At 43.5% G+C, this 27,577-nt stretch overlaps 1 protein-coding gene across 1 annotated transcript; it reads left to right on the forward strand.

The window, feature by feature from the left end:
* Positions 1 to 22,617: 22,617 nt before the first annotated feature.
* Positions 22,618 to 24,328, forward strand: LOC146722385 (uncharacterized). Its single transcript, XM_085484883.1, has 2 exons — positions 22,618 to 23,081; positions 23,761 to 24,328. Exons 1-2 carry the CDS (start codon positions 22,618 to 22,620, stop codon positions 24,326 to 24,328), a joined length of 1,032 nt encoding a protein of 343 aa, XP_085341009.1.
* Positions 24,329 to 27,577: the final 3,249 nt, after the last annotated feature.

Here is a 27,577-nt window from a genome sequence, read left to right on the forward strand (position 1 = left end):
CATGACATAATGAAGTTATATACTGTAAATTTTTAATAGAAGTTTTATATAGAAATAGTATAAAACCTAGTTTAAATATGTTAATTGTTTAAAGGGGATCAATACTGTAACGGCTTAAAAAAGTAACCCTTTTTGCGAATTTTTTGTAACATCCATAAAGCAGATAGATAAATAATGTTTTTGCATTGAATTGTTATTCTTTAAATTATTAAAAAATATTTTTTATTTGATTAAATACATTTTTATTTTAATATAAAATGTGTCTGTAGTAGACTCTGCATTATTTATCGGTTTTATTGCACCTGGGATTCTTAAAAGTCATTTGAAATTAAAAAACCCAAGATTTTTTTTAAGTATATAAATGTAGTTTCAGTTTAGCGTACAGATTTCTTTTTACAATTAAAATTTCCTATTTTTATGATTTGTACGATAAAAAACGGTTTTCTTTTTTTGAAAAATTTTAAAATTTTATTTAAAAATGCACCATTTTACGAATAATGAAGACATTAAAATTTCTGTACGCTTAACTGAAACTAATATATTTATATATTTCAAAAAAATTTTGACTTTTTAAATTTTAGATGACTTTTAAGGACTCCACGTGCAAGGCCGATAGATAATACAGAGTCTACTACAAATACATTTTATATTAAAATAAAAATGTATTTAACTAAATAAAAAAATATTTTTTAATAGTTCAAAGAACAATAAATTCAATGCAAAAACATTTATTTAACTACCTGCTTTATGGGCATCCCAAAAAATTCGCAAAAAAGAGCTACTTTTTTTAGCCATCACAGCGTTGATCCCCTTTAAAGACTACTGTGACCGACCGGAAAAATAGATAATTTTGAAGCATGGATTACGAAGAAATATAAAAAAACTATAAACTTGTAATTTAGTACTTTATTTAAGTACACAATAAAAAAATTTGTTGAAATTTTGGTTTGATTTTTAGCATAAAAATTGTTAATTAATTTGTTAATATTTTGCAAACTAATGATATTGAAAAAATCCTATGTCAATGTTTAGAGAAAGGTTAATAAAAAAAAAAAAAACTTTAAGTCGATCCAATGAGTACATACCGAAAAATTTTCGACACTAGTGAAAAAAAATTAGTTTTTTTAACATTTAATAATGATATTAAAAATATTATTTACGTTTTCTTTTTACATGCTTTTATACCCCTCGCATACTTAAATAAAGTACTAAATTACAAATTTATAGCTTTTTTTTATTTCTTAGTAACTCATGCTTTAAAATTATTTATTTTTTTGACCGGTCAGTACAGTCTAATCCCTTAACAAAAGATTTCGAAACATTTGCTATATTTAGAATATACCACTCTAACATAAGAAACGTACACTCGAAAATAGTGTGATCAATGACGATAGGGAAAAAAATATATTAAAAATATATTCAAACATCATTAAAAAATTTTTGTATAAAAGTGGACATGTATTTTTAATATTATAGATCCTAAAAAAAATCGAAAAGACACTTTATATATTAAGAATTATGAGGGCTTGACAAAAAATCGCAATAATTCTTGACTTGTAAATTGTTAACATATAAAAGAATATGTTATCATTTTCTTATTAAATAATAACATTGAGTGATTTGTTAAATAATATAGAAATGGGAATTGTTACATATTTTGGCTCCATTTTTTTAATTTAGCAACAAGTTGGCGCGCCTTTCTGTGCAGACCTTTAATTAGTCGCGCCGACGTCTCGTTACTAAGTTAAGAAAATGGAGCCAAATGCAACAATTCCTATCTCTCTATATTGTTTTATAAATCACTCAATTATTGTCTAATGCCAAAAAAACGCGACAAATATATTGCGACAAGAAATATAACATATATAAGATTAATAAAATGTATAGAAAATTGAAAATAAAAAATCGCGATCTCTTTCTTTCGAATGATTTTTCTAATCATCATTAAATAAAAAAAATTATCAATTTAATTGTTACACGATGTTAAATATTTACTGCAGATATTTGATAAATTAAAATAATATGTAAAAAGTATAGAATTTAACAACGAGTTGGCGCGCCTTTGTGCGCAGGCCTTTAGTTAGTCGCGCCGACGTCTCGTTGCTAAGTTACGAAAATCGAGCCAAATGCAACAATTCCCATCTTTCTATATTATTTAACAAATTATTTAATTATTGTATAATACCAAAAGAACGCGACAAATATATTGCAATAAGAAATATAACATATAATATTAATAAAATATATAGAAACTTGAAAATAAAATACCGCGAATCTCTTTCTCTCGAATGATTTCTAATCATCATAAAATAAAAAAGAAATTATCAATTTAATTGTTACATGTTGTTAGGTACTCACTGCGGATATTTGATAAATCAAAATAATGATGTAGAAAGTATGGAATTCCTCGAGATAACTTCGCAAATATCGGAGGCACAAAATACACGTCCGTATGGGTTCACGTTATCGCAGAGAAAGAGCGAAAAAACAAAATCGCCGCGCTAGGAGGATCTCGTTAAGTCACTGCACACATCATTCGCGACTTAAGGCGCCAGCGTAGTTAACCAATCAGAAGATCCTAGTCCAAAACTAGCCAATTGGCAATGTGGATTGGTAGCATATATTGTCCAACCGTGCTTGCGTTGGTTGCGCGCGTAAAAATGGAGCTTTGATACAATTCAGACACTCCTATAATATTATATATTTAAAAAAAATATTATCATTGCTAAATTAATATTCAAATAGGGAAATAATTTTAATGCTGTCAAAATATAATATAAAAAATAAAATTAATTAATGAAAGGCTCGTATAAATTAACAAAATTTAAAAAAGGTAAATATTGTAGGCCAACTAAACGAGCAATTAAATAAGATCTAAAGATTTATTAATAATTAAATTCTCATTCCGTTAGAGAAACAATATACAGCATAAACGTTTCGACTGTACTACAGTCTTTTTCAATACATAAAAATCAAATATTGTGCGAGAACCTTCGATTTATTTTAATTTTCCGCGCAGAGGCAAATTTATTTATTTATAAGTCGGCTCGCAGATACGAAGGAGACTGGATGCAGAGAAAATTGTAAGGTGGAGAAATTCACTTTTGAGGCAAAGCAGTTTTATTCAAAATTCTCGCAGACAAAATTAAAACGCGGAAGTTTGCTCTAGAGCGAGATAAATTCGCGCGATGCTCTTTTCGCTGATATACACGGAGACGTCTCTTCAGTTCAGACTCCTCGAGTAGACTCATTTTTGATCCTCGCGGAATTCGGCAGCTAAGGGGGCGATCGATCATCCGATCGACGCGTGGCACACGTGCTGAAATCCTATTCGCGGACGATTGCCCCATCATGCTCCGAAACGCGAGACAAAGGCGAGTTTTTGTAGATTCCTCGCTCGCGGAATCGAAAACAACCAGAATAACATCTCGGCGTCGAATATTTTCAATTTCTACGATTGACCTTGCTTCGTCGTTTCGAAAATACGTGACAATTTTAAACATACCGCCCGCCTCGCATTTGAACGTATGCGAATATGCGAAATATAGCCAACGGTAGTCTTCAACGTACGATGAAAATAATAAATCAATTTTCAATCAACCAAGAAATCAAACAAGAGATCAATGCAATAATTCCTTGCGATCGAATAACGAGGGCAAGTAATCAGAAGGTGAAAACACCTTTTACGATTTTCGAGTAAATATTTCTAAATTATAAAGACGCTCTCAATTTTCAATAGACACTGAGCCTTAGCAAATATTCGTTTCTTTCGGCTGTTCGAGCACGCAAATACAATTATACATGTTTCGAAATTCTACCGACAACGCGATGGGTCGAATAACAAAGTCATAAATGCGATACCTGGCTCGAAAACCACGCCGAAGAGGAGAATATTGCCTAACATATTAGATTTTGACGCTAAATACATAAATCACACCCGAAATTTATCAAATAATTACAATCTAATTTTAACGCAAGTACAATTTTCAAATATTGCTATTGATTGGCAGCCGGCACAGTAGCGTAATTGGTCGTTTCAGGATCGAGCTCGCAGTTCTCACCGTAACTACTCGCACGAGTCCATCTGAGCCGGGATGAATCTGCGTGACTCGCGCTAGGTTCCACTTGCTCGGAGGGAGCAAGGGATTCTTCAACAAGGCGAGTTCTCCTATGCGAAAACAAGACGTTTTTTCCGACCACTTACGCCGCTGCTGCAGGAAGTGCAAGTAGTCTTGCGACCACGAGCGCCAAATCTGTTCGACTAAAGAATGGACCATCTGCCATCGCGAGAGTCGATTCGCATTACTTTCGAGCACTGACTCCTCCGGTATCGCAATTATGGGGCGCCCGATCAGGAAATGACCCGGAGTGAGTGCCGATAGGTCACTCGGATCGTCGCTTAATGCCGCGATCGGACGAGAATTTAAGCACGCCTCGATTTGGCATAATAACGTCGCGAATTCGGCCTGTGACAGAGTTCGTGAACCGGCGACTCGTTTTAAGTGCGACTTGAGACTTTTGATTCCCGCCTCCCATAGCCCACCGAAGTGAGGAGCCGCAGACGGAATGAAGTTCCATTCAATTTTGTCATTTGCAAGGATGTCGTGCAGTGACGAATCCTTCATCAAGGCGCTGAACGCGTCGTTCAATTCCTTGTCAGCCCCGTGGAAGTTCGTTCCATTATTGCTATATAGCTTGGACGGCAAGCCCCTTCGGCTCACAAATCGCCGAAAGGAGGCGAGGAACCCAGCGCTAGAGTAGTCTTCGACTAGCTCTACGTGGATTGCTTTCGTGACGAGGCAGATGAACAAAGCTATATAATTTTTCTGGTTTTTTGGCCTCTGCCAACGAACGGCGTGACTAAGAAAGGACCAGTATAATCCACCCCCGTATGAGCAAATGGAGAAGACGGATTGACGCGTGGAGACGGGAGGTCTCCCATGAATTGGCTCGAAAGTTTAGCCGAGTGTCGTACGCACGGGATGCATTGTCTTATATATCCCTTGACGGAGTTTCGCCCTCCCATTAACCAATAATTCTGACGAAGGGTGCGCAGCACGATTTGAACTCCACCGTGGAGTGTACTCTTATGAGCTTGAGCGATTAGAAAGTAAGCGAGTTGTCCGCGCGGCACGATTACGGGATGTTGCTCATCGTAGCTAAGAGCGGAGTGTCGCAACCGCCCGCCAAGCCGGAGTACCGAATCTTCTCCTAGAATGAAGCAAAAGTTCGGAAGGAACTCCTTTTTGAAATCGTGGCAGTCTTTTGCAAAGTTTTGAATTCGACCTTGAAAGCTCTCCGCTGGACATAAGACAGCCAGAATTGCTCGGCCCGTTTAAGCTCGTCGACGCTCAGTGTCGAATTTTTGTTAAATTTACGAACCTTTTCCTTCCGCAGTAAGGCGAGAAACCTGTGGACGTAAGCCGTCACTCGGACGAGCTTCGTCCAACTTGAAAATTTGTAAAGTAGATCCCACTCTTCTTCACCTTCAATGTGAAGAACTTTGGTTTTTCGCAGTTCAGCTGAAACTTGCTGTAGTTCATTAGTGAGTCTAGTATTCGTCATATCCTGAATCGGCCAAGCCGTTGAAGGTTGCCGAAGCCATGGTGGTCCCGTCCACCATAGCGAATGTGACACTAACTCAGACGCGGATAGCCCGCGCGACGCACAATCCGCCGGGTTCTCTGCCGATGGTACGTGACTCCACCGAGTAGATGGCAAATTGTTCTGTATTTCAGCCACGCGGTTGGCCACGTATGTGTTCCACTTTGATGGGTGCTGGCGCAACCACGCCAGAGCTATCGTGGAATCCGTCCAACAATGGATCGGGAGTTCCAACTAACTGCAACGAATTAACAGTCCACTTTACGAGGCGACTCAATAACACTACCGCGTTTAACTCTAGACGCGGGATGCTCACGGTTTTCACGGGCGCGACCTTTGTTTTTGCTGCGATTAAATTTATTGCGAAGTCTGAAAGCGAATGATAGACGCGAAGATATACGACGGCGGCATAAGCTCGATTTGACGCGTCAGCGAAACCGTGTATCTCTAGCGCGAGAGTTTGTGGACCTTGACCAGTCCACCGTGGAATTTTGATCATTTCTAATTTGTGAAATTCTGATACAAAATAATTCCAACGGGACTTTAACTCATCGGAGATGAGAGAGTCCCATTCGCAATGTAACAACCACAGCTCTTGAAGTATTATTTTTGCCACGATCACGACGGGAGCGGCCCATCCGAGAGGGTCGTAAAGCCTCGCGATAAATGAAAGAATTGAGCGTTTGGTAGGAACGCTGGGGGTGGTCGAGGTTCACGACCAAGCGAAACAAGTCTTCGTTAGGCATCCATGACAGGCCGAGAACTTTAAGTGAATCTTCCGTCAGGATTAGATGATCGGTTACTTCCGATTGGTCAACTGACAAATCCTTGAGAAGTTCGATCAAATTTGATGCCCATTTCCTTAATTGAAATCCCCCCTTTTCCATTAACTGCATCAATTGAACGCGAGTATTTTTTAAAGATTTTATATCATCCGCGCCAAACAGGGCGTCGTCTACATAAATAGACTCTCCTAGGATAGGAACCGCGGCCTTGAACTTTTCTCCCTTGTCAAGGGCGAGCTGTTTCAATACGCGCATCGCGAGATACGGAGCGGGAGCGAGACCGTAAGTGACCGTTAACAAGCGAAAATGTCGAACGGGCGCTTCCGCTTGAAGACGCCAAAGAATTCTTTGGTAGTCTGAATCTTGCTCATGAATTTGAATTTGCCGAAACATCTTGGCGATGTCGGCCGTACAGACGAAGCTCCACCGTCGCCATCGCGATAACACGGCAGGTAGATTTTGCTGTAATTTGGGCCCTATTAATAAAAAGTCATTCAACGACGTGCCATTCCTAGTTCGGCACGACGCGTTGAAAACGACCCGTAATTTAGTCATGCAACTATCTTCCCGAATTACGGGGTGGTGCGGAATGTAAACGGGCAAATACTCGGTTTTTTTTCCCACTGGGACGTTTGGGCTTTTTTTCCCGGGGAATCGATTCCCCCTAGAAAAATTTTTTATTTCAATACGTTTCCCATCGATTTCCAAAATTTTTTCCATTCGGTGTAAAGCGCCCCCCGCAATGGAAAGGATCTCCGTTTTTGATCGGGGATCACATTTTAAAGGGGGAGTCGAAGGGGCGACGCCCCCGGAAACCCACTATGCGTTGCCCGAATGTCGTCAAAAAAACTCTTTTCCTCCGGAGGGGAATTTTGGGGGGATTTCCTATTTCCCAGAACCGCTGGGGGAAAGGGGGGGGCTTCTCTTGACCGAGAACGCTTTTAAAAAGGGGTTTTTTTTGAAACCCCTTTCCCTTTATTTTTGGTCGGACCGGGGAAAAAAAAAACCCAGCGGGGTTTTGGTTGGGGGGGTGGGGGGGTTTTTGAGCGGACCTTGCCCCAACGCGCATTCCCAAAAATGAGCCATTTAAAAGTCGGCTCCCAAAAAAAAGGGAATTTTAAAGTTTGCTCGCGGATCCGGATCCCAAAAAGGCCCTTCAAGGGGGGCCCCCGATTACAGGTCGAAAATCGCGAAGCCCCCGTACACGTGATCTTGGGGAAAAACGTACAAGTGATTGGGAAAAAACCCGGGGCCCGGTTTTTCCCCCCCCACGGAGTCTTGCAAGGACACGCGCGACTTTGCGGAAAAACCCCTGTATTTTTTTTCCCCCAACCCCTTTTTTTGTAAAAAAAGGGTTTTTTGTCGCCTGGTTTTCCCTATGGTTTTTCAGAAAGATTCCGATTAAAACAAAATTTTAATCCCGGGGCCCAAATTTTTCCCCGAACCTTTTTAAAACGTTTGGCCCCCCAAACGGTGTGGGGGTTTCCCCCCGCGGTTGGAAAACCCCCATCTAAAGTCCCCTTTTTTGTTGGCTGGGCCCCCGGTTTTAACCCCCCCAAAGGTTCATTCGCATTTTTTTTCCCCTGGGTTTTGCAGCTTCCAACCTTTTTGACAGTGAAAATTGGAAAATTTTTAATTTTCAATTTAAAAAAAATAACCCCAATACCCGTGGTTCAAACGGTTCCCCGGGGGAATTTCCCCCAAAATTCCCCACCAAAAAAATTAAACCTACCCCCCCCCTTTTTAACCCATTTTGTTTCAACGAATTTTTAAAAAAAACCCCAAATTTCCCCGAAATATTCCGGGGCAGCCTATCATTTACAGGGGGGGGCTTTAAATTCAAAAAGCGGCTTTTAATTTTGGGAAAAACTTTCTTGAAAATTCCCAATCCCCAACCCGGTTTATCTAAAAAAAATTTTAAAATTTTTTTTACCCCAATTAAATTTTTTAAAAAAAATTTAATTCCCCCGGTTTTTGGGTTTTTTCCTTTTTGCAATGCAATAAAACCCAAAAAATTTTCCCCCAAAAAAAAACCCCCGGGGGGACTCAAATTCTCAGCGCGGCCAGCATCACCACCGTTTTCCCCAATCTCTTTAATCCCCTTCGCTTTAAATTTTTTAAAAAGGGGCTCATAAACCCAAAAGCCAAATGGGTATTAATCAAGGTGCCCCCATCATCCCCCTTTTTTTCAATTAAAGTTCCCCCCGATTTTTAAATTTTTTCCCAAAAAACTTTTAAAAATTTTTTTATTTTAAGGCAGCGTCACCCCGGCACTTGTTTTGGAATAAAAAATTTGGGGGTTGTGAGCGTCCCTTAATGCAACGGAAAACCAAAAAATTTTTGAATTTTTCCCCTTCAAAAAAATTCCCCCCAAAATTTTTGGAAAAAAGGGGTTTAAAGAGGAAAAATGAAAAAATATTATTATTACTGTCGCAAAAAAAAGGGGAGTCAGTGTACGATCGAGGAAGGCGGTTTAAAAAAGATTTAATTTAAAATTATATCACGGAGCGTATGGGCCCCCTCGAGGTGACCCTCAGCGATTAAAAAATCTTCAAGACGAAGGGCAGCCTTCGCCGTTTATTTGAAGACGTAGGTTTTTGGGAAAGCTTGAAGTGGAGCCCCCTGCGGGGGCCCCCGAGCGACGAAGTCGGCCCCAAAGTCCCTTTAATTTTGGAGGGGAATTTTACCTTTCCCAAAATTTTTGAATTTTATGCACGCTTTTTTACTTGGGGAGATGTGTCAAATTTTCGCGATCAAAGATTTTTTTGCGTGGGCTTTTTTTTTTTTCCCGGGCGTGTCGTAAAAGCGGAAAAATTCCCCGGCCCTTCCTTTATCAAAAAAGACGGTTTTTTTTCAAGTTTTACTTGAGACCTTTTATTTGCGGCGGTGAAGGCGCGGACGGCAAAGTTTTTGGGGCGACCCTGTTCGAAAAGCGAGAATTTGTTCAAAAAACCCGGTTGGGGGCGCGTAAAGGGGCCGACGGCAGGTTTTGCGAAACCTGACTGGAACGGGGAATTGTCTCGAAAGAGACCACTAAAATGTCGGGGCGTAAAAAGGCGCCGAGGGTTCCAAGACCATGTCAAAAGGGAATTTTTTCGAAAGAGAAAATTTTCGGGGCGAAACGGGCCACGGAGTTAACGACGGGGCTGGAAGCGAAAATTTTTTTTAAAAAGAATTTTTGGCCAGGGGCGAATTGGGTTTTTACGAGTGAATCGGAGCTTAACTTTTTCGAAAACTCAAAATTTGGTTCCCGTTCTTTTTTGCAATCGTTTTTAAAACGAGGTTCATTGTCCCCCCGCCTTTTTTTCCGTCCCGAGAATAACGGTCCCTTTTCCGTTTTCCTTTTGCCCCGACTTACTTTGGCAAGAACCTTTTTTTTTGGGGAGACCCTTATTTTTTTTGCGGGCAAATTTAATTTTTTAAAACGGGTGAGAAGAAAATGGAGGGGGAAAATTTTGGTGGAGAAATATTTTTAAAAAAGCAAATTTTTTTTAAAAATTTGCGGGAAAATTAAACGCGGGTTGCTTGGGGGAAAAAACCCCGGGGGTTTTTTCGCGTCCGGGGGACTTTTTTTAACTCCCGATTAGGGCTAGGATCCTCCGGAATTCAAGGGGGGATCGAATCCATCGGCGCGGGGCCCCCCTGCAAACCAGGGGATTCCCCTTGCCAAAACGGAACAAAGGCGATTTTTAAAATTCCCCCCCCGGGGGCAAAAAACCCCCAAAAATTTCGGGTGAAATTTTAAAAACATTATTCCCGGGTTTAAAATATAAATTTTTAAAAAAAATTAAAACAAAGTTATAAATATAAAATAAAAGTTTTAAAATTAAAAAAAAAAGGGTTAAAAATTAAAAAACAAAAAAAGATTTTTCCGGGTACCAATTTTTTTATTCCAAAACCCCCCTAAAATTAAAGGGAAAAATTTTAAAACAAAAAGTGAAAATTTTTTTTTTTTCGAAATTTTTCCTAAAAAAAACCACAGATGTTAAATGTGAAAAAGGAAAATTTGACCCCGTTTTCCCTTGGCCCGGAAAACGGAACAGATTTTTAACGGTTACCTTTCCCCCGCGGGATCCCGGGGGGTCCCTTGGGGGGGGAACGATGATCCTATTAAAAACGGGATCAAAAAAAAAGAAAAAAAGGCGTTGGTCGGGAAAGAAAATTTTTAAAAAAACCGGGATAAAAAAAAAATACGGAGGCGTATAGCCCGTAGCGGGTCCGGAAAAATTAAAAAAACCCCGGGAAATTAAGAACGGGTTACCCGGGGGAACCGTGGCGGGCCGGAAGGCTTCGGACCCGGAGCGAAATTAGCCCCCGGAAAAGGGAAAGCCTAATTTGGGCCGGAAACCCCGGGAAAAGGGGGAAAAAGGGCGGGAACCCCGCCCCCGTCGGGGGGCCGGAAAACCGGGAAAACCCGGGAAGGAAACCCCCCCGGTGAAAAAAGGAAGAAACCCCAACCGGGAAAAAAGGCGACAACGGAACCCCGGCCCGGGGGACAGGAAAACCCCAAAGGGAAAAGGGTAATGACAGAAACCCAAAACCCGGTTTTTTGGGGAAAAAAAGGAACCGGAAACCCCGGGGTAAAAGGAAAAGTTTCCGTTAAAAGTAGGGGCCAAAACGGCCCGGGTCCAAACCCCCCTGGGGGGGGGGGGGGACGGCCCCTTAGGGGCCCCGGGGGTTTTTCCCGGGGGTTCCCCCTTTTAAAAGAGGGGTTTTGGGGGGGAAGGGGGCAAAAGTGGGGGGCGGGGGGGATGGGGGCAGGGGTTGGGGACCGTTAACTTTTTTTTTGGGGGGCCCCAGGGGGCCCCGAAGGGGGGGGGGGGGGTTTCCCCGCAAAGGGGGTAAAAACGGGCCCCCCCCCCCCCCCAGTAAGGGCGGCCAAACGGGCGAAAATTTTCCAGCCAAAGGGGGGGGGGGGTTTTTTCGGGGGGGGAGGGGGGCCCCCACCCTGCCCCAAAACCCCCCAAAACCGGGGGAAAGGGAGGGGGGCGCCCCCGAGGGGGGGGGAGGGGCCCGTGGCGGGCCCCCCCCCGCCCCCCCCGGGGGGGCCGGGCGGGCCGCGCCCGAGGCCCCGGGACGCCCCGGGGGTTCCGGCCTACCCCCCCGGCCCGGGAAAACCCGGGGGGCGGGGGGGGGGCAGGACCCTTTTTGGGGCCCCCCGTTTCCGTCCGATCCCTCCGGGGGGGAAACCGGGACGGATGGGGCGGTTACAGGGTTTTGCCCCCCTTTAAACCCTCCCGGGGGGTGTTTAAAACGCTTTTAATCGGCCCGGGGGGGATTTGGGCCCGGGGATGCCCCGGGGGCCCCCCTTTTTTCCCCGGGGGGCGAGAGGAAAAGTTCCCCTGGGACCCCGCGGGGGGGGGTGGCCCGGGCCGTTTTTTTGGGGGGTGTCGGGGAGCGCGGGAGGCCCCGGGGGGAGGTGCTGGGGGGCCCCGGGGGCGGGGGTCTAGCCCGGCGTTTTTACCATGGGGGGGTAAGGGGCCGCGGGGGTGGGGGGTTGGTTGGGGGAAAAAAAACGGGGGTGGCCTCCTCCCCCCCATTTTTTTTCCCTTCCTCGGGCCGCTTGACGCCCCTGGGGGGCGGGGCCTTTCCCGGGGCCTTGGGCAAGCGGGGGAACCATTCCCCGGGCAGTTCCCCCCCCTTTTAAAAAAATTTAAAAAAGGGGTTAAAAACCCCGGGGGGTTTCCAACCTTCCCATGGTCCCCCCTTTTGCCCAAAAGGGGACCAAACCCCCGGGAACCCCATATCCACCACCCTTTAAAACCCTCCAATTTCGGGGTTTCCGGGGCGGTGGGTTCTCATCCTTTCGGGAAACTCCCCAAAGAAAACCCAAAATACGGTGGGAGGGGGTTTTTTTCAAAAGAACTTTCCCCCCAGGTGCCCCCTAGAAGGGACGAAACCAGGTTCCTGTTACGTTCATTCATTTCACGGGGGGCCCCCTTTTTTCCCTAAGGGGCAACCCTTTTTCCGCAAAACACCCGTTAATCACCCCCCCACCGGGCCCCCCCAAACCCACCCCGGGAACCCCCTGCCCTTTTTAAACCCCCCCAACCAAAAGAAGTTAATTTAATAGCCGGGGCCCTAGGGATCGAGGAAAAAAGGAAAAGGGGGCCGTTTCCAAAAACCGGGGGGTTGGGCCACACCTCAGCCCGGGTTTTTAGGGGTCCCCCACTTCCCCCCCCCCTACCGGGAACCCCGAAAAAAAATAAATTTCCCCCCCACCCAATTTTTAAACCCCACCCCCCCCCCTTCTTGAAGACCCCTTTTTTACAACCCTTCCCCCCCCTCCCTTTTTCCCGGAAGCAATCAAAGCCAAACGGGATTTAAAAAAAATTTTTTTTGGGGGGGTCCGTTTTTGGAATTGGGGGTAACCATTTCCCCCAAACCCCCTTCCAGGGGGGGCACTCCCATTTAACCCCCTACAATCAAAACATTTTTTAAGAAACCACCTGTTCCGGGGCCCTTTTTTTACCCCAATCAGGGAGGGGGGGGGGTTGCGTTTCTTCTCCTCATACGTTATCTGTATATTTCTAAGAAATATAATCAAATTTTAAGAAGGACCACCGCTTGGCATACGCCGACAATCAAGGGGGTTGCGTTTCTTCTTCCCATACGTTATCAGTATATTTCTAAGAAATATAATTAAATTCTAAGAAGGGCTGCCGCTTGGATCCGAGCGCCGACAATCAGTTCTCTGAAAATCAAAGATAATCAAATTTTAAGAAGGGCCACCGCTTGGCATACGCCGACAATCAAGGGTGTTGATACATGATCTATACGTATATTTCTAAGAAATATCAGCGGGTAAAGTTTCAGGGCGAACGTGTTGCCGCTTGCGACCTCGCTGCCTGCAACCTCGCCGTTTGCGGCCTGCGACATGTATTTGCATGGGATTGTATATCACCCTCGCGGTACCTCCCCAATAAGCGGCGGTTCTTTATTGTTTATCTTAGGAAGAAATACCAGCGCCGATAACCAGCGGCTGCAGGAATTTATAAACAAAACAAGCACCGAAAATTTACATCATCTAAATTTTTCTCGTTCGTACGTTGACGAACAAAGGGTTGATCGGGATATATAATGAGGACCGATGCCGCTGCCGGGCCATAGTACCACTGGCGAGCGCACGCTCTTTTCATTTGGGGTGCAGAATGTTTGTAATACTATCAAGTGCTTCCGACATTCTCAGTTTAAGTGCCGAACAGTTACAATATATTCCGAAGATTGTTTTACTGCAAAAGTGCGGATATTTCGTAGAGCATTTGTGGGACAAGCTTCCGGAGCATATCAAGACGGATCCGGAGGTTCAGACATATCGTCGCTGCCTCGAACATTACAATCGGCCGTGGATGCGAACGCATATTGACGGTCCAGCACCGATGATCAGGGATTGCAGCGAATGTCAGCGAAAATAGGCTGAGGTTAAAAGTGTGAAAAAGTGTGAAAAAGTGCCAGACATAAAAAAATGGAAAACGCAGAACATATTGAACGCGACCTGTTGGAGCGTTCCCGCCAAGTCGCCACCTTGGGCGAATATTTCGGATGGCTGCAAGAGTGCGAACGGTTTATCGAAGAGCTGGAAGAACGCAGCCGTGTCAAGCGTCCGCGTCTCTTCGATTGGACATAGGCAATCTCTAGTGGCAAGAATAGCGCGACTCGAAGGTGCGAAGGTGCGCTTGCAGAGACATTATGTCGGCGAATCCATGCCTGGATTCAGTGGTGGATCCATGCCTAGTGGCAGCGGCGGTGGATTTAGTGGTGGCGGCAATAACGCGCAAAGCCTTGTTTGGCGCGAGATCGATACGGCGTTCGATAGCCGTATACTGACCGGTGCGGTAATTAACGCAGACTACATCGAACCGCGTCAATTTTTGGAAAATGCAGCAGACATTATAGTCGAGAACGTGGAGAATGTGCTGCAGAGACACATCAGTGTAAAAGTGAACACCGTTTTCAACGGCGAATTTGTGTCCGGTGACAAGCGTGCCAATAAAAGTATCAATACGAGAAACTTTGAACTCTTTCGCACGTCCGATGTACGCGAGTGGTACGTGCGCCGCGTAATCGAGCCCACGCTAGCATCGCTAGAAGAGTTCCAGGAACGCGATAGCGGCTGGGCATTGTCGCGGATAATAGATTTGACTGTGAATATCAACAAGTATAATCCTATGCGCGCGGGATGTCGTATCACATTACCGCAAAAAATTGTAACAAAGAGAGCGGTTGTTAATGTGCGATCAGCGGACAATGCATGTTTCGCATGGTCAGTGGTGGCCGCTCTGTACCCCGCTGATATACATGTGGATCGGGAATCCTCCTATCCGCATTACACCACAGTGCTGAATCTCCAAAACATTGAGTTTCCCGTGACTGTGAATCAAATTAAAAAATTCGAACTTGCAAACGACATCTCCGTAAACGTATACATCATCGAGAACGAGAACATCGTCCCGCTACGTCTTTCGGAAAAAAAGAAAGACAGACACGTCAATCTGCTGTACGTGGAAGACGAAAACAGCGTCGGGCATTTTGTTTTGATAAAAAATCTGTCTCGCCTCGTGAGCTCACAACTGAGCAAAAAAGCTCATAAAAAATTTATCTGCGATCGGTAAGTATATATTTATTAAACTTAAATTATATTTAAAATATTTCTAATTAAATTTTTTATTTTTTACAGATGTTTACACTATTTCGGAGCGGCGGATAAATTGCAAGCGCATACGGAAGATTGCGGGAAATTGAACGACTGTGCTATCCGGTTGCCGAGCGACAAGGACAAGTGGCTCAGCTTCGACATCTACACGAGGAAGGAGCGGCAGCCGTTTGTAGTGTACGCCGACCTCGAGTGTGTTTTGGCAAAGACCGAAGATGTCAAAAATTATCAACACCATCAAGTATTCAGCATCGCGTATTACGTACAGTGTTCGTATGACAGTTCGTTGTCCACATACAATTCCCGCCGTAGTGTCGATTGCGTCGCGTGGTTCGCCGAACAGCTTAAAAATTTAGCAATCCGCGTAAAAAATATTTTAACGACCAATGTCCCCATGATAAATTTAACGCCTGACGAGTGGGCAAAATTTCGCAGCGCAACACATTGTCATATATGCGAAAAACCGTTTGACGAAGACGATACACGCGTTCGCGATCATTGCCACCTCACCGGGCGGTACAGAGGCCCCGCGCACTCAAATTGTAACAAATTACAAAGAATCATTTTGTATTCCTATAGTCTTTTACAGTCTGTCCGGCTACGACGCGCATTTCATTATCGAGGACTTAGCCACAGCGTTCGAAGGGGAAATCGAATTATTGCCGATAACAAAGGAAAAATATATATCATTCTCGAAAACTGTTAGATTGACACAAGACAACAATGCAAAAAATTATATCAAATTACGCTTTATCGATTCGTATAAGTTTCTCAGTGCTAGTCTTGACAAATTAGCGTCATTTTTGGATAAAGATAAACTAAAAATTTTACATTCGGAATATCAAAATTTAACCAGTGAAAAATTCAATTTATTGACACGAAAGGGTGTCTTTCCATACGAATACATAGACTGCGTGGACAGATTACAAGACACACGTTTACCGCCGCGCGACTCATTTTACAGTTCCCTGACCGGCCACACAGTATCCGAGAGTGATTACGCGCATGCCGAAACCGTCTGGAGCCGATTTTCCCTTCGAACGCTAGGCGAATATAGCGATTTATATTTAAAAATTGATGTCTTGTTATTGGCAGACATATTTGAAAATTTTCGCGACAGTTGTATAAAAAGTTATGGACTCGATCCCGCGTATTATTATACTCTCCCCGGATATACATGGGACGCCATGTTAAAACATACAAATATAAAATTTGAATTATTAACAGACATTGACATGGTAATGTTTGTCGAACGAGGTATACGCGGCGGCCTTAGTCAATGTTCAAGTCGATACGCACAGGCAAATAACAAGTACATGCAATCGTACGATCCATCGAAACCCTCATCTTATCTCATGTATTTCGATGTAAATAATTTGTACGGATGGACAATGTGTCAACCATTGCCATATGCCGATTTTCGGTGGGTCGACGATATATCGAATTTTGACATCTATCGCGTTCGATTCACCTATAGGCTATGTTCTCGAAGTAGATTTAGAGTATCCGCGGCATCTTCATGACGCGCACATTGACCTACCGTTTTGCCCGACGTGCGATAAGCCGCCCGGCAAGCGGGAGTATAAACTCCTCGCAACGCTTTACGATAAGAAGCGCTACGTAATACACTATCGTAATCTGCAGCAGTGCACGCGCCACGGGCTACGCATAACAAAAATATATCGCATACTACAATTTACGCAGTCAACATGGCTTCAAAAATACATCGAACTCAACACACAGTTTAGAACACGAGCGAGAAACGATTTTGAAAAAAATTTATATAAATTGATGAATAACGCGGTATTCGGCAAGACGATGGAAAATGTGCGCAATCATATGGATGTAAAATTATTAACAAAATGGGACGGACGGTACGGTGCGGAGGCAATGATCGCGAAACCAAATTTTCATAGTACAAGCATATTTTCGGAAAAATTAGTTGCCATAGAATTACGCAAACTCGAAGTTAAATTCTACAAACCAATCTACGTCGGCATGTGCATACTCGACGTATCAAAAGTATGTCTTTATGAATTTCATCACGAATACATGTCACCGCTCTATCGTGACAATTGTAGAGTAATGTACACCGACACGGATAGTTTAATGTATCAAATTAAATGTCAGGATGTCTATGAAAATTTGAAACGCGACATCGCTCGATTTGATACCAGCGATTACGCCGCGAATAATGCGTACGGTATACCGCTCGCGAATAAAAAGGTGCCGGGTCTGATAAAACATGAGAATAACGAACTTGCGCGATCTCGCGTCATAATCTGTAGCGACGCGATGCAGAGCGTTTTTGCGCACGCATTTTCTAATCAATCTATACCATTGGTCGTTTGTGCCAGGGGTTGCATCATTTCTCCTCTCGAATAATCCAAATTTATTGATAGACATTTTTTCAATGCTTTGTAAAGTGTCACACGATGAACTGAATAGATTGTCGGGAACCTTGTTTAATTTATAATAATGCCCGCTTCCCGCAGTTCCTCGATAATCGACAAGATCTCGTTGTCATGCGCGTTGTTGCCAGCTTGGTGCGAAGCATCGAGCAATCGTAGGCGATCCACTAGCTCGTTGGGGTTGTCCCAGTGCACGTAATCAATCTTATTGTTGGTTAGCGTCATAGCGCGAGGCATTCCCATGCCAGATTTTGGGTCGTCCAATTCCACCCGCGTCAACGGTGCGATTATATATTTGTACTTGTCCCCCTTGCTACTCTTCACACGGCCTTGCACATCAAAGTTGCGTTTATGCGCATTTGTCGCCAATAATATATGTTTGTATTTTTGCAAATCATCCTCCTGGTAATCAGGTCTTTTCTTGAAGATCAACTCGTACAATCCGGGCGTTCCAATGTACCGCGTGTCGCCTATGATTATATTGTCATCTTTGTCAATCGCAAATCGCTCGTTTTCGATGCGCATTTCATTCTCGTCGAAATAGACTCCGTATACATTATCAATTTCTTTCTTCTCATCAGCACCAAGGAGAGCGTCCATGTACTTTTGTCCTAATGGCCCCCAATCCTTTCGCATCATTTGTCGACCTTCCGACGATCTTAACCAGTGTCGAAAGGATATTTCGGGCGGGTTACGCGTGGTTTCGAAAACATTTTCGTCTACGAGTGTTTTGGGTATTACAGGTTGTGCGTTTTTCGGTGTAGATGTTGTCGGCAATGAAACGTCCAATGGCTTCGAAATATCATATTTTCTTTTTTTCAATGTCTCCTCCTCCTCCTCTTTATATCGCTTGATGGTTTTATGTTTTCTCTTTTTCTGTGTCTCCCCCTCATACCATGTCTCAATCTTCACACCGTCGTCGTTGTTGTCGTCGGTGTTAGGCTCGTTTTTCACCAAAATCGTCGCGTTGTCGACAATCTTTTGTAGCGGCTCGATAATAGGTTTAAAGTGAGTCTTGACAGCGATATCATCATCGATCTTTCCGGTCTTCAGAGCGCGGTGTTTCTTGCGGATCGATTCAGCCGTCTTCGCAATCTCCATGGCAACCTTTTCACGCTCGCGAATATTATCATCCATGTCGGCAGCACTCTCTAGAGTTTCTCTCGACCGGGAGGATTGTTGGCGACGACTAATGGCTCTGCGGTATCGCGAACTCGTTAAATCCTTTTCTGTATCGCCCGTTCGAAAGCGAGCTGTCCTTGTCTATCACTAGAAATCCATACTTTTGCTGCCAACAAGTACGACATAACTCACTGAAATCTTCATACGAAATGTCGGTATTCACGTGATCGTTGTACACGTGCTTCAAATTGGTGGCGTCCTGTTTAAATAGGATTAGCAGGTTCGCGTTGTCGCGTATAAGATGTTTCGGTATTCTCGCGTATGTCTGACAGAGATAGAAGCAGTCGATGTTCGAGTGGCGCCCCATTGAGAAGTACTCTCTTATCGTATCTTGCTTGTCGCATGCCACGTCATCAAAGACAAAAATTGAATTTGGATATGCCTCGCTCGGTGGAATGACGTCACTGTTATTGGAGAATGTAAAGTAGCCGATATCGTCAATTGGCGTCAATAAATCTTCCAAATAGCGATATTTCGGCTGTTGCAGCGATTTAGAGTACACGTACACGTTCTCGAAACGCACACCGTGCGGACTTTCCAGCAGGCTTATCAACACGTTGGTTTTACCGCAGTTTGAGGGGCCGCAAACGATCGCGCGTATAGTTGTCGGTAGCATCTTACCGTGTTTGCGCACACCTTCGTTCACGCTGCAGCGTACTCTGTCGTCGTAATTCATCACTCGTATCGTCAGAGGTTGTTGCACGAATTTCATTTTCTCACTCCCGATTTGACCTCCAACGTCCGCCTATTTATAGCTGCGCGGACTCGCGCTTTGCTCAGTAATGTCTAGAGATTGCAACGGATGTCAACGAAAATAGGCACAGGTCTATTAAATCGTGCGATAAACGCACTTCCGGTCGAGCTTCATATTCCCGGCTATCAATTTTGCGGCCCGGGAACTCGTTTGGAAAAGCGATTGGCTAGAGGTGATCAAGGTGTCAACCCATTGGACGCGGCGTGCCGTGAACACGATATAGCGTACTCTCGGAGCAGCGAACTCACCGAGAGACACGCGGCGGATAAGGTACTCGCCGAGAAAGCAAAAACTTGCATCGTCGCGAAAGACTCGAGTCTCGGTGAGAGAGCCGCGGCCACAGTTGTCTGGACAGCGATGAAGGCCAAGACGAAGCTCGGCATGGGCTTGAAAACGAAAAAGAGGAAGACGAAGAGGAGGGTACTTTTGGCAGCGAAACGAGGCGGATTTTTGCCGATTTTACCAATACTGGGCGCGCTCGGATCCCTGGTTGGCGGAGCGGCTGGCGTAGCAAAAGCGGTAAACGACAGAAAAGCCGCGCAACGTCAGTTGCAAGAGATACTACGCCACAATCGCGCCATGGAAGGCCGCGGACTGTATCTCGCCCCTTACAAATATGGACGAGGAGCGAAGAAAAAAAAACGTCAAAAAAACGTTAAAAATGCCGAAAGGTGTAACTACAAATGTGCAATTGTTACAACTTGCAAAACGTATGCACATTCCATACATTAGAGGTGTATTTATGCGCAATAATTTACCGATAAATGGCGCGCGAGAAAATGAGAGTGGTATCGTTAATCTAGACAGTACAGACGGTCCTGGTACTCATTGGGTGGCGTATGCAAAAAGAGGAAATCGCGCAATTTATTTCGACAGTTTTGGCAATCTTCGACCACCCGAGGAATTGGTGCGATATTTAAATGTGCCGAAATTGGAATACAATTACACCTCTTATCAAACGTATGATCAGAGTATCTGCGGACAGTTGTGCTTGCAGTTTCTCCGAGAGGTTAAATTCTCGCCGCAAATTTAAAGACTGACATTGCGTTATTTAACTCAGTTTTGTCAACATGTCGCTAACACTAACATTGACTGGGAAGAGTAGTGTCCTCGCGGCGACCTACTTTCCCCCCATAGATTTGAGCGATGCGGACTACGAGCTCGGTCTGGCAGACTTTGAAACTTATCACACTATATCGAATGTGAATTCCTCAAATAATAAATTTTACTACGGCAAAGACGACGCGGAAATTACGATTCCCGAGGGATCGTACGAGCTGCAAGCGATACATGAATTTTTGAAACGCGTACTTTCCCGAAAACATAATGCTGTTAGTGATAAAGGTGTCGACGATGAAGATTACCCAATCGTGCTCCGCGCTAATTATAATACGATGAAAAGCGAGATTAAATGTGCATACAGAATAAACTTTAGCATGCCCAACAACATTGGATCGCTGCTGGGATTCTCGAATCGTATACTGCAACCGCAAAAATGGTACGAATCGGACATGCCGATTAATATTATCAACGTGAACATTATCCGCATAGAGTGTAACGTGACCGCGGGTGCATACAGCAACGGTAAACTCGTTCACACGGTACATGAATTTTCACCGAGAGTACCACCTGGATATAAGATATCGGAAACGCCGGCGCAGATCATTTACCTGCCGGTCTTCGTACGGAGCATTACTGATTTAGTGTTACGCGTTGTCGACCAGAAGAGACGATTGCTCGATTTTCGAGGCGAAGAGATGACAGTTAGATTGCACGTACGACGGCGAGCGACAGCGACACCTCGTGCGACGGGATGCTCGTGTTGAAAAAAGACACGAAGAACACAATCAGGCTAGCAGCAACATCATTCGCTAATATCAAATCAACCACGAAGAAGAGACTCACCTCGTCAAACGTTGCGTTTTTACAATCTTTGGGATTTGCGGTGCGTGCCATCTGAACAATGACTGAGATTCTCAACATCGAGGAAGAGCCAGTCTTTGACGATCGCATCGTCAAGATTGAGACTCACACATACAACCCGTTTGCCAACACAACATTTGGACACAGCGATGAGATAAGAATACCCATACAACAACAGGATTTGTATACATTGCCGTACGAGAGTTTCTTATATATCGAGGGAGAACTAAAGATAAACCATCCAATTGAGGGATCCAATGTGACACTGGGAAATAATTGTGTCGCATTTATGTTTGACGAAATTCGCTATGAGCTCGATGGTGTGGAGATTGATCGCAACAGAAATGTAGGAATAACAAGTTTGCTCAAAAACTATGTAACGATATCATTCGATAGAAGCATGGTTATGAGTAACGCTGGTTGGAGTGATCCGATTTCTGCGAGTGGACACTTCAATTTCTGCGTACCGCTCTACATGTTGCTGGGATTTTGTGATGACTACAAACGAGTAGAGATTAATGCGCGTCATGAGTTGATCTTAATACGATCGCGCAACGACAATAATTGCCTGTATGGAAATTCTTCACTGGAGCCTGTGATCAACATATTCAAGATACAATGGCGAATGCCATACGTGTTGTTGAGCGAGATTAAGAAGCTGTCGATGCTGCGCGCTCTGGAAAGCGGACGTTACCTCAGCATGGGTTTCCGCTCGTGGGATCTATACGAATTTCCGCTATTGCAGCGTACGACCAAGCATTCGTGGGCCATTAAGACTGCGACTCAACTGGAGAAGCCGCGATATGTAATTTTTGCTCTGCAGACAGGGCGTAAAAATGTCATGTCCGAGGATATCAGTCGATTCGGCGACTCTAAATTAACCAACGTGAAACTCTTTCTGAACTCGGAAAGTTATCCGTACGACGACATGAATCTGGATTTTGATAAAAACAGATGGTCAATTCTGTACGACACCTACACACGTTTCTACAAGAACTATTACGGATACGAATACCTCGAGCCCAATCTCACCATCACACGGTTTTTACAAAACGGTCCGTTTGTGATTATTGATTGTTCTCGACAAAACGAATCGATCAAGAGCGCAACGGTGGATGTGAGATTGGAATTTAAGTGTAAGGAAAACGTGCCTAATAATACCACTGCGTACTGCCTCATTATACACGATCGTGTGATCCAGTACAACCCGTTGACCAACGTTGTGCGCAAAATCACCTAAAAAATGTTTACACAAATACGCGTGTGAAAGAGGGGGAGGAGGATACATAATCAAGATGATGTGAGATGTCTGAAGAGTATCGTAATACCTCTCGACTGACTTACATCGAAGAGATCATGTCCGCACCAACGTTTGTCGACCTGCAAGGATTTATCCTAAACAAACGATTTATCGTAAAGGAAGCGGCAATCCTGAGAAGAGGATATATCCTGTCGCACTATTTCTTCGCATGCCCTGTGCCATGGAGCATGCTTATAAAGTCGGAAAGGCGTCAGGCCTCGTGGCTAACTCAACATCATCACAGCTTACAATGGGAGGATGGAAATGTTCCATACGGCATGGCTCAGCGCTTGATTACGGCAGCTATCGTTGGCATAAATGAGCAAGAAGACGATAAAGAGTCCTCTCTCGTGTATGTAAAAGGACTCGAAAAGCGAGAATGGCTGGCCGAAATAATGGACGATGCGAGCAGCGGTTTCACCATTGAGACCTTGGATGCCATATATGAAGATGTACCTGCATTAAATAAGTTAGATCCCACATATACTCTACGGTGTAATAAACATGTAAAAAATTGCGCGTTACAAAATGTATTTAAATTATTTAATTGGTGGTCGGCCGCAAAATCCAGGCTTGGATCCGACGATCATCCGTTTTTTGAATAAACATATTGTTTACATACTATTTTCTTTGTTATTTCTCTCCCTCACCAGATATATATTTCTAAGAATTTGTTTTACCCCTTCTCCTAATATTTTAAATATTTCTCTTTGTTCCTCTCCAGATATATATTTCTAAGAATTCCTTTCTCCTAATATTTAATTTTTTATCCCCACTACTTTTAAATATTTCTCTTTATTCCCCCTCCAGATATATATTTCTAGGAATTCGATTTACCCCTTCTCCTAATATTTTAAAAAATGAGTGTTACTCGATTATTAGTACTTTATACGATCAGTCTTTTGTCGACTGTTCTGACTGGTGGTTCACTTTTTAATACCCTCGAAAAAAATATTCTGCATCAAAAAAAGCAGCAGCATGAATTACTACATGCCGAGACGTGATGAAACGTGCGAGAAGAAATGCGACGAGTAAGTATAATTTTTTCTATTTTATATATTTTATATTTTTCTATTTTTATATTTTTTTACGAGTTATAATTTCTTTTTTCCTAATTTAGTTTTAATTTCTTTTTCCTAATTTTACAGCGTTTCGCTGGAGTCTCATGCGGTTCGTATACTAGGAAGACGATACGCATTGACGGCCACGGAATTCAAATTCCTCGAAATCGGCATCAGAGTGGATCCGCCGAGTTACGTGGAGATCGCTATAGGAGATCATCGAGGAAAACAGCTAATACTATCTCTCGAAACGTGGAAAGGACTCTACGAGCAACGTCACGCTATTTACAATTATCTGAACAATGACTCTCCCAGCAACGATGTGTATAACTTCATAAGTGTCGGGCCGCTAACAGTACGTTTTCACAAGATAAACGACACCAAGCTCATAAGTCTCGAATCGGCGGACGCGCGCATGATGATGATCGAATCGACGTTACGTCGTATGTTCGAGCTCGATTCATGCATCGAAATAATGTTCGATCGATTGACGAGGCTCATCGCAACGGTCGATATTAAACATACGCAATTCTCCAATATTGCATCCACTGTAACAAATGCGAGAGAATTGCCGAATGCGATACGCGCTAGCAACGCCTTTGACATGCACCAACTTGTCGATTGCGAGCTGGTGGCTTTAGTTTTTAATATGTAATAAAACTTTATATATAATTATGTATTAAATATAAGACAAATAAATACTTATATGTATATCATGGTGTACTTTATTTGCGCGCCACCCGTTACATACTTTGCGAGAGAGCAACCACTAGAAAAGAAAGAGACAGCGCGCGAGAAAGAAAACGGATGCGGCGGCGAGAGAGAGAGATTCGGCGGCTCGGGCCTGCGGTGAGAGAGATTCGGCTCGGGCCTGCGGCGAGAGAGAGACGGCGAATTAAGACGCGAGAGAGAGAGAGAAAGAAGACGGGTTGCAGCGAGAGACGTACGCGAGAGAGAGAAAAAGAGACATACGAGTTTTGAGAGAGACGGCGAAATAAGATGCGAGCGCGAGAGAGAAGATGTGAAGGAGAGAGAGAGAGAAAAAGAGAGAGCTTTTAAAATAATTTTTAATAATTTCTTTATATTTTCCTAATATTTAAAAGGGAACAAGAGGTAAGGAGGACATTTTAATCTAAAATAAATACACTTATTTGATAATAATATTTTTTTTTAATCTATAAAATATGTGTAAATTTACATTTGTGTGTGTGTGTGTGTGTGTGTGTGTGCGCGTGAACGTGTAATTATTATAATATAAAATTTATAAAATTATAAAAAGATACAAATATAAAAAAGATATATGAAATCAAAATTATATAAAATAAACATATAAATAATATATAAAATTATATAAAATTATATATATATATAAAAGGTCGTCGGAGGCGAAAGAGGTACGGCGGCCTGGGATTCACGCCTGGATTCAGCAGTGAGAGAGCCGGCGGCTCGAGATAGCGGCGAGAGAGAGAGAGCCAGCGGGCCTGCTGCGACTGCGAGAGAGAGAGTCGCGTTAATCATCGCTGTCATCAGACTGTACCTCGGCACCTGCACACAGAAATATATTAAATTAAAAATATAGTCATTTTTTTTTTTGACATATTATATATACTCACGTCCTTGACAGGTGGAACATGTGTTGGCCAGTTAAAATACGTATAATCTCCCCTGGCAATCGGTGCAACGCAGTTCTGGTGCGTGAACATACCGCGATGTCGTGTGGCTCTCGATAGTCGTGATCGAGATGAATCTGTCCCTGTTTCTCATGAAACAGAGCATACAGATTTGCACTAACCCCCATAGTGCGACGTATGCCATACGACGTATGACATACGACGTTACAGTGCATACCTTCGTGTGTTCGTCGAGGGATGCAACTGCTCGTATGCCAAACATGCGCGAGTGGCACGACTCCCGAACAGCGTTTTCGCTTTCGTACCCATCGTCGTGCAAATCTTCTTTCTCCTTTTCTTCTTCTTCTTCTTCATCACCATCATTATCATCATCATCCTCTTCTTGATCTTCATCGACGATGGGTACGATATCGCCCTCCATCTCCTCAATATCATCTAGTAGGATATTCACATCCCTGTCATAGTCGGGGTCGTACATTGCCACATCGCTGTCGCTGTCGCTGTCGTCGGAGATTGTTATTATCTCAATCTCGTCATCAGCAATTGTGATCACCTTCATCTCATCGTCGCTCTTACGCGCTGCGTTCTCCATTTTTTATACAAAAAACTATTCACTCGCTCACTACTAGGCTCGCAAATGTCACCGTACTATGACCCGGCAGTGGCATCGGTCCTCAATATATATCTCGTTCAGCCCTTTGTGCTTCACATGCGATCGAACTTATCTCAGAAAGAAAGATGATCGGTCATAAAAGAGCAGCCGCTGCAGCAGTTGATTATTGTTCTGTTTACACCTCGTGAAAATATGTCTCGACACATTCACTACAATCCTCTCTTTCACGCGTGATAAAACTTATCTCATAAACACTGCTATACTCTTCGCATATATTGTACACCTATTTAATCAGACAAATAAATAGGTTGCAACAAGTAATCTGACGATGATGATGATGATGACAACAATGGTGATGGTCTCGGTTCTCTCCTATCTGACTCCTCTATTTCTTGGTCCGAATCATAATCAGATGATTGTGTTTTGCATGATACCAATGGTGAAGGCATATCCATGTCGGCAAAATAAAGGTTGTCCACAGTGAAATATTCTGCGCAATTTTTGTAGCGACGCTGATAACATGCGACTCGCTTGTGTCGTTTAAACGATCTGGTGCATTTGGATAACCCACCAGTCACTCTTAAAATGTCTTCGTGAATTTCTAGGAAATCGGCAACATCTCTTGTATGCGGTTTTTGCACACCAAGTTCGCGATTTCTTACGAATTGCACAACCGAAGTCACCGCTTCACGTTTAAAATGAAACGGGTCATCTTTTTTTTCATCATAATAGCATTCATCGACATGTCTATACCATCTCTCAACATTCTCAAAACACCTCGAATGATCTTTTACCGCGTTCTCCATTTTTGTAAAAAATTCACTTGTACTGCACAGAAATAACTACTTTAATTGCACACTAAACTTTTTTTCTCACAGCTATTTTTCCTTGAGGAAAGCATGCGCTCGCCAGTGGTACTATAGCCCGGCAGCGGCATCGGTCCTCATTATATATCCCGATCAACCTTTTGTTCGTCAACGTACGAACGAGAAAAATTTAGATGACGTAAATTTTTGGCGCTTGTTTTGTTTATAAATTCCTGCAGCCGCTGGTTATCGGCGCTGGTATTTCTTTCTAAGATAAACAATAAAGAACCGCCGCTTATTGGGGAGGTACCGCGAGGGTGATATACAATCCCATGCAAATACATGTCGCAGGCCGCAAGCGGCGAGGTTGCAGGCAGCGAGGTCGCAAGCGGCGACACGTTCGCCCTGAAACTTTACCCGCTGATATTTCTTAGAAATATACGTATAGATCATGTATCAACCCCCTTGATTGTCGGCGTATGCTAAGCGGTGGCCCTTCTTATTTGATTATCTTTGATTTTCAGAGAACTGATTGTCGGCGCGCGGATCCAAGCAGCAGCCCTTCTTAGAATTTAATTATATTTCTTAGAAATATACTGATAACGTATGGGGGAAGAAACGCAACCTTCTTGATTGTCGGCGTATGCCAAGCGGTGGCCCTTCTTAAAATTTGATTATATTTCTTAGAAATATACAGATAACGTATGAGGGAAGAAACGCAACCCCCTTGATCGTCGGCAGCGGCAGTCCTTTTGTAATAGATATTGCTGGAATGTTTATCTTATCTTTTAATAAATATCGCTGGAATGTTTATCTTTGTCGGCAGCGGCAGTCCTTTTGTAATAGATATTGCT

The sequence above is a fragment of the Nylanderia fulva genome, unplaced genomic scaffold, assembly GCF_048542155.1.
Source record: "Nylanderia fulva isolate GAGA-0341 unplaced genomic scaffold, ASM4854215v1 Scaffold320, whole genome shotgun sequence".
Taxonomy (NCBI): Eukaryota; Metazoa; Arthropoda; class Insecta; order Hymenoptera; family Formicidae; genus Nylanderia; species Nylanderia fulva.

Coding starts and splice junctions, on each gene's coding strand:
- LOC146722385 (XM_085484883.1), top strand. CDS start 22,618: ATGTCTGAAGAGTATCGTAATACCTCTCGACTGACTTACATCGAAGAG. Junction 23,082..23,760: donor GATGTACCTGCATTAAATAA/GTTAGATCCCAC, acceptor CTAATTTTACAG/CGTTTCGCTGGAGTCTCATG.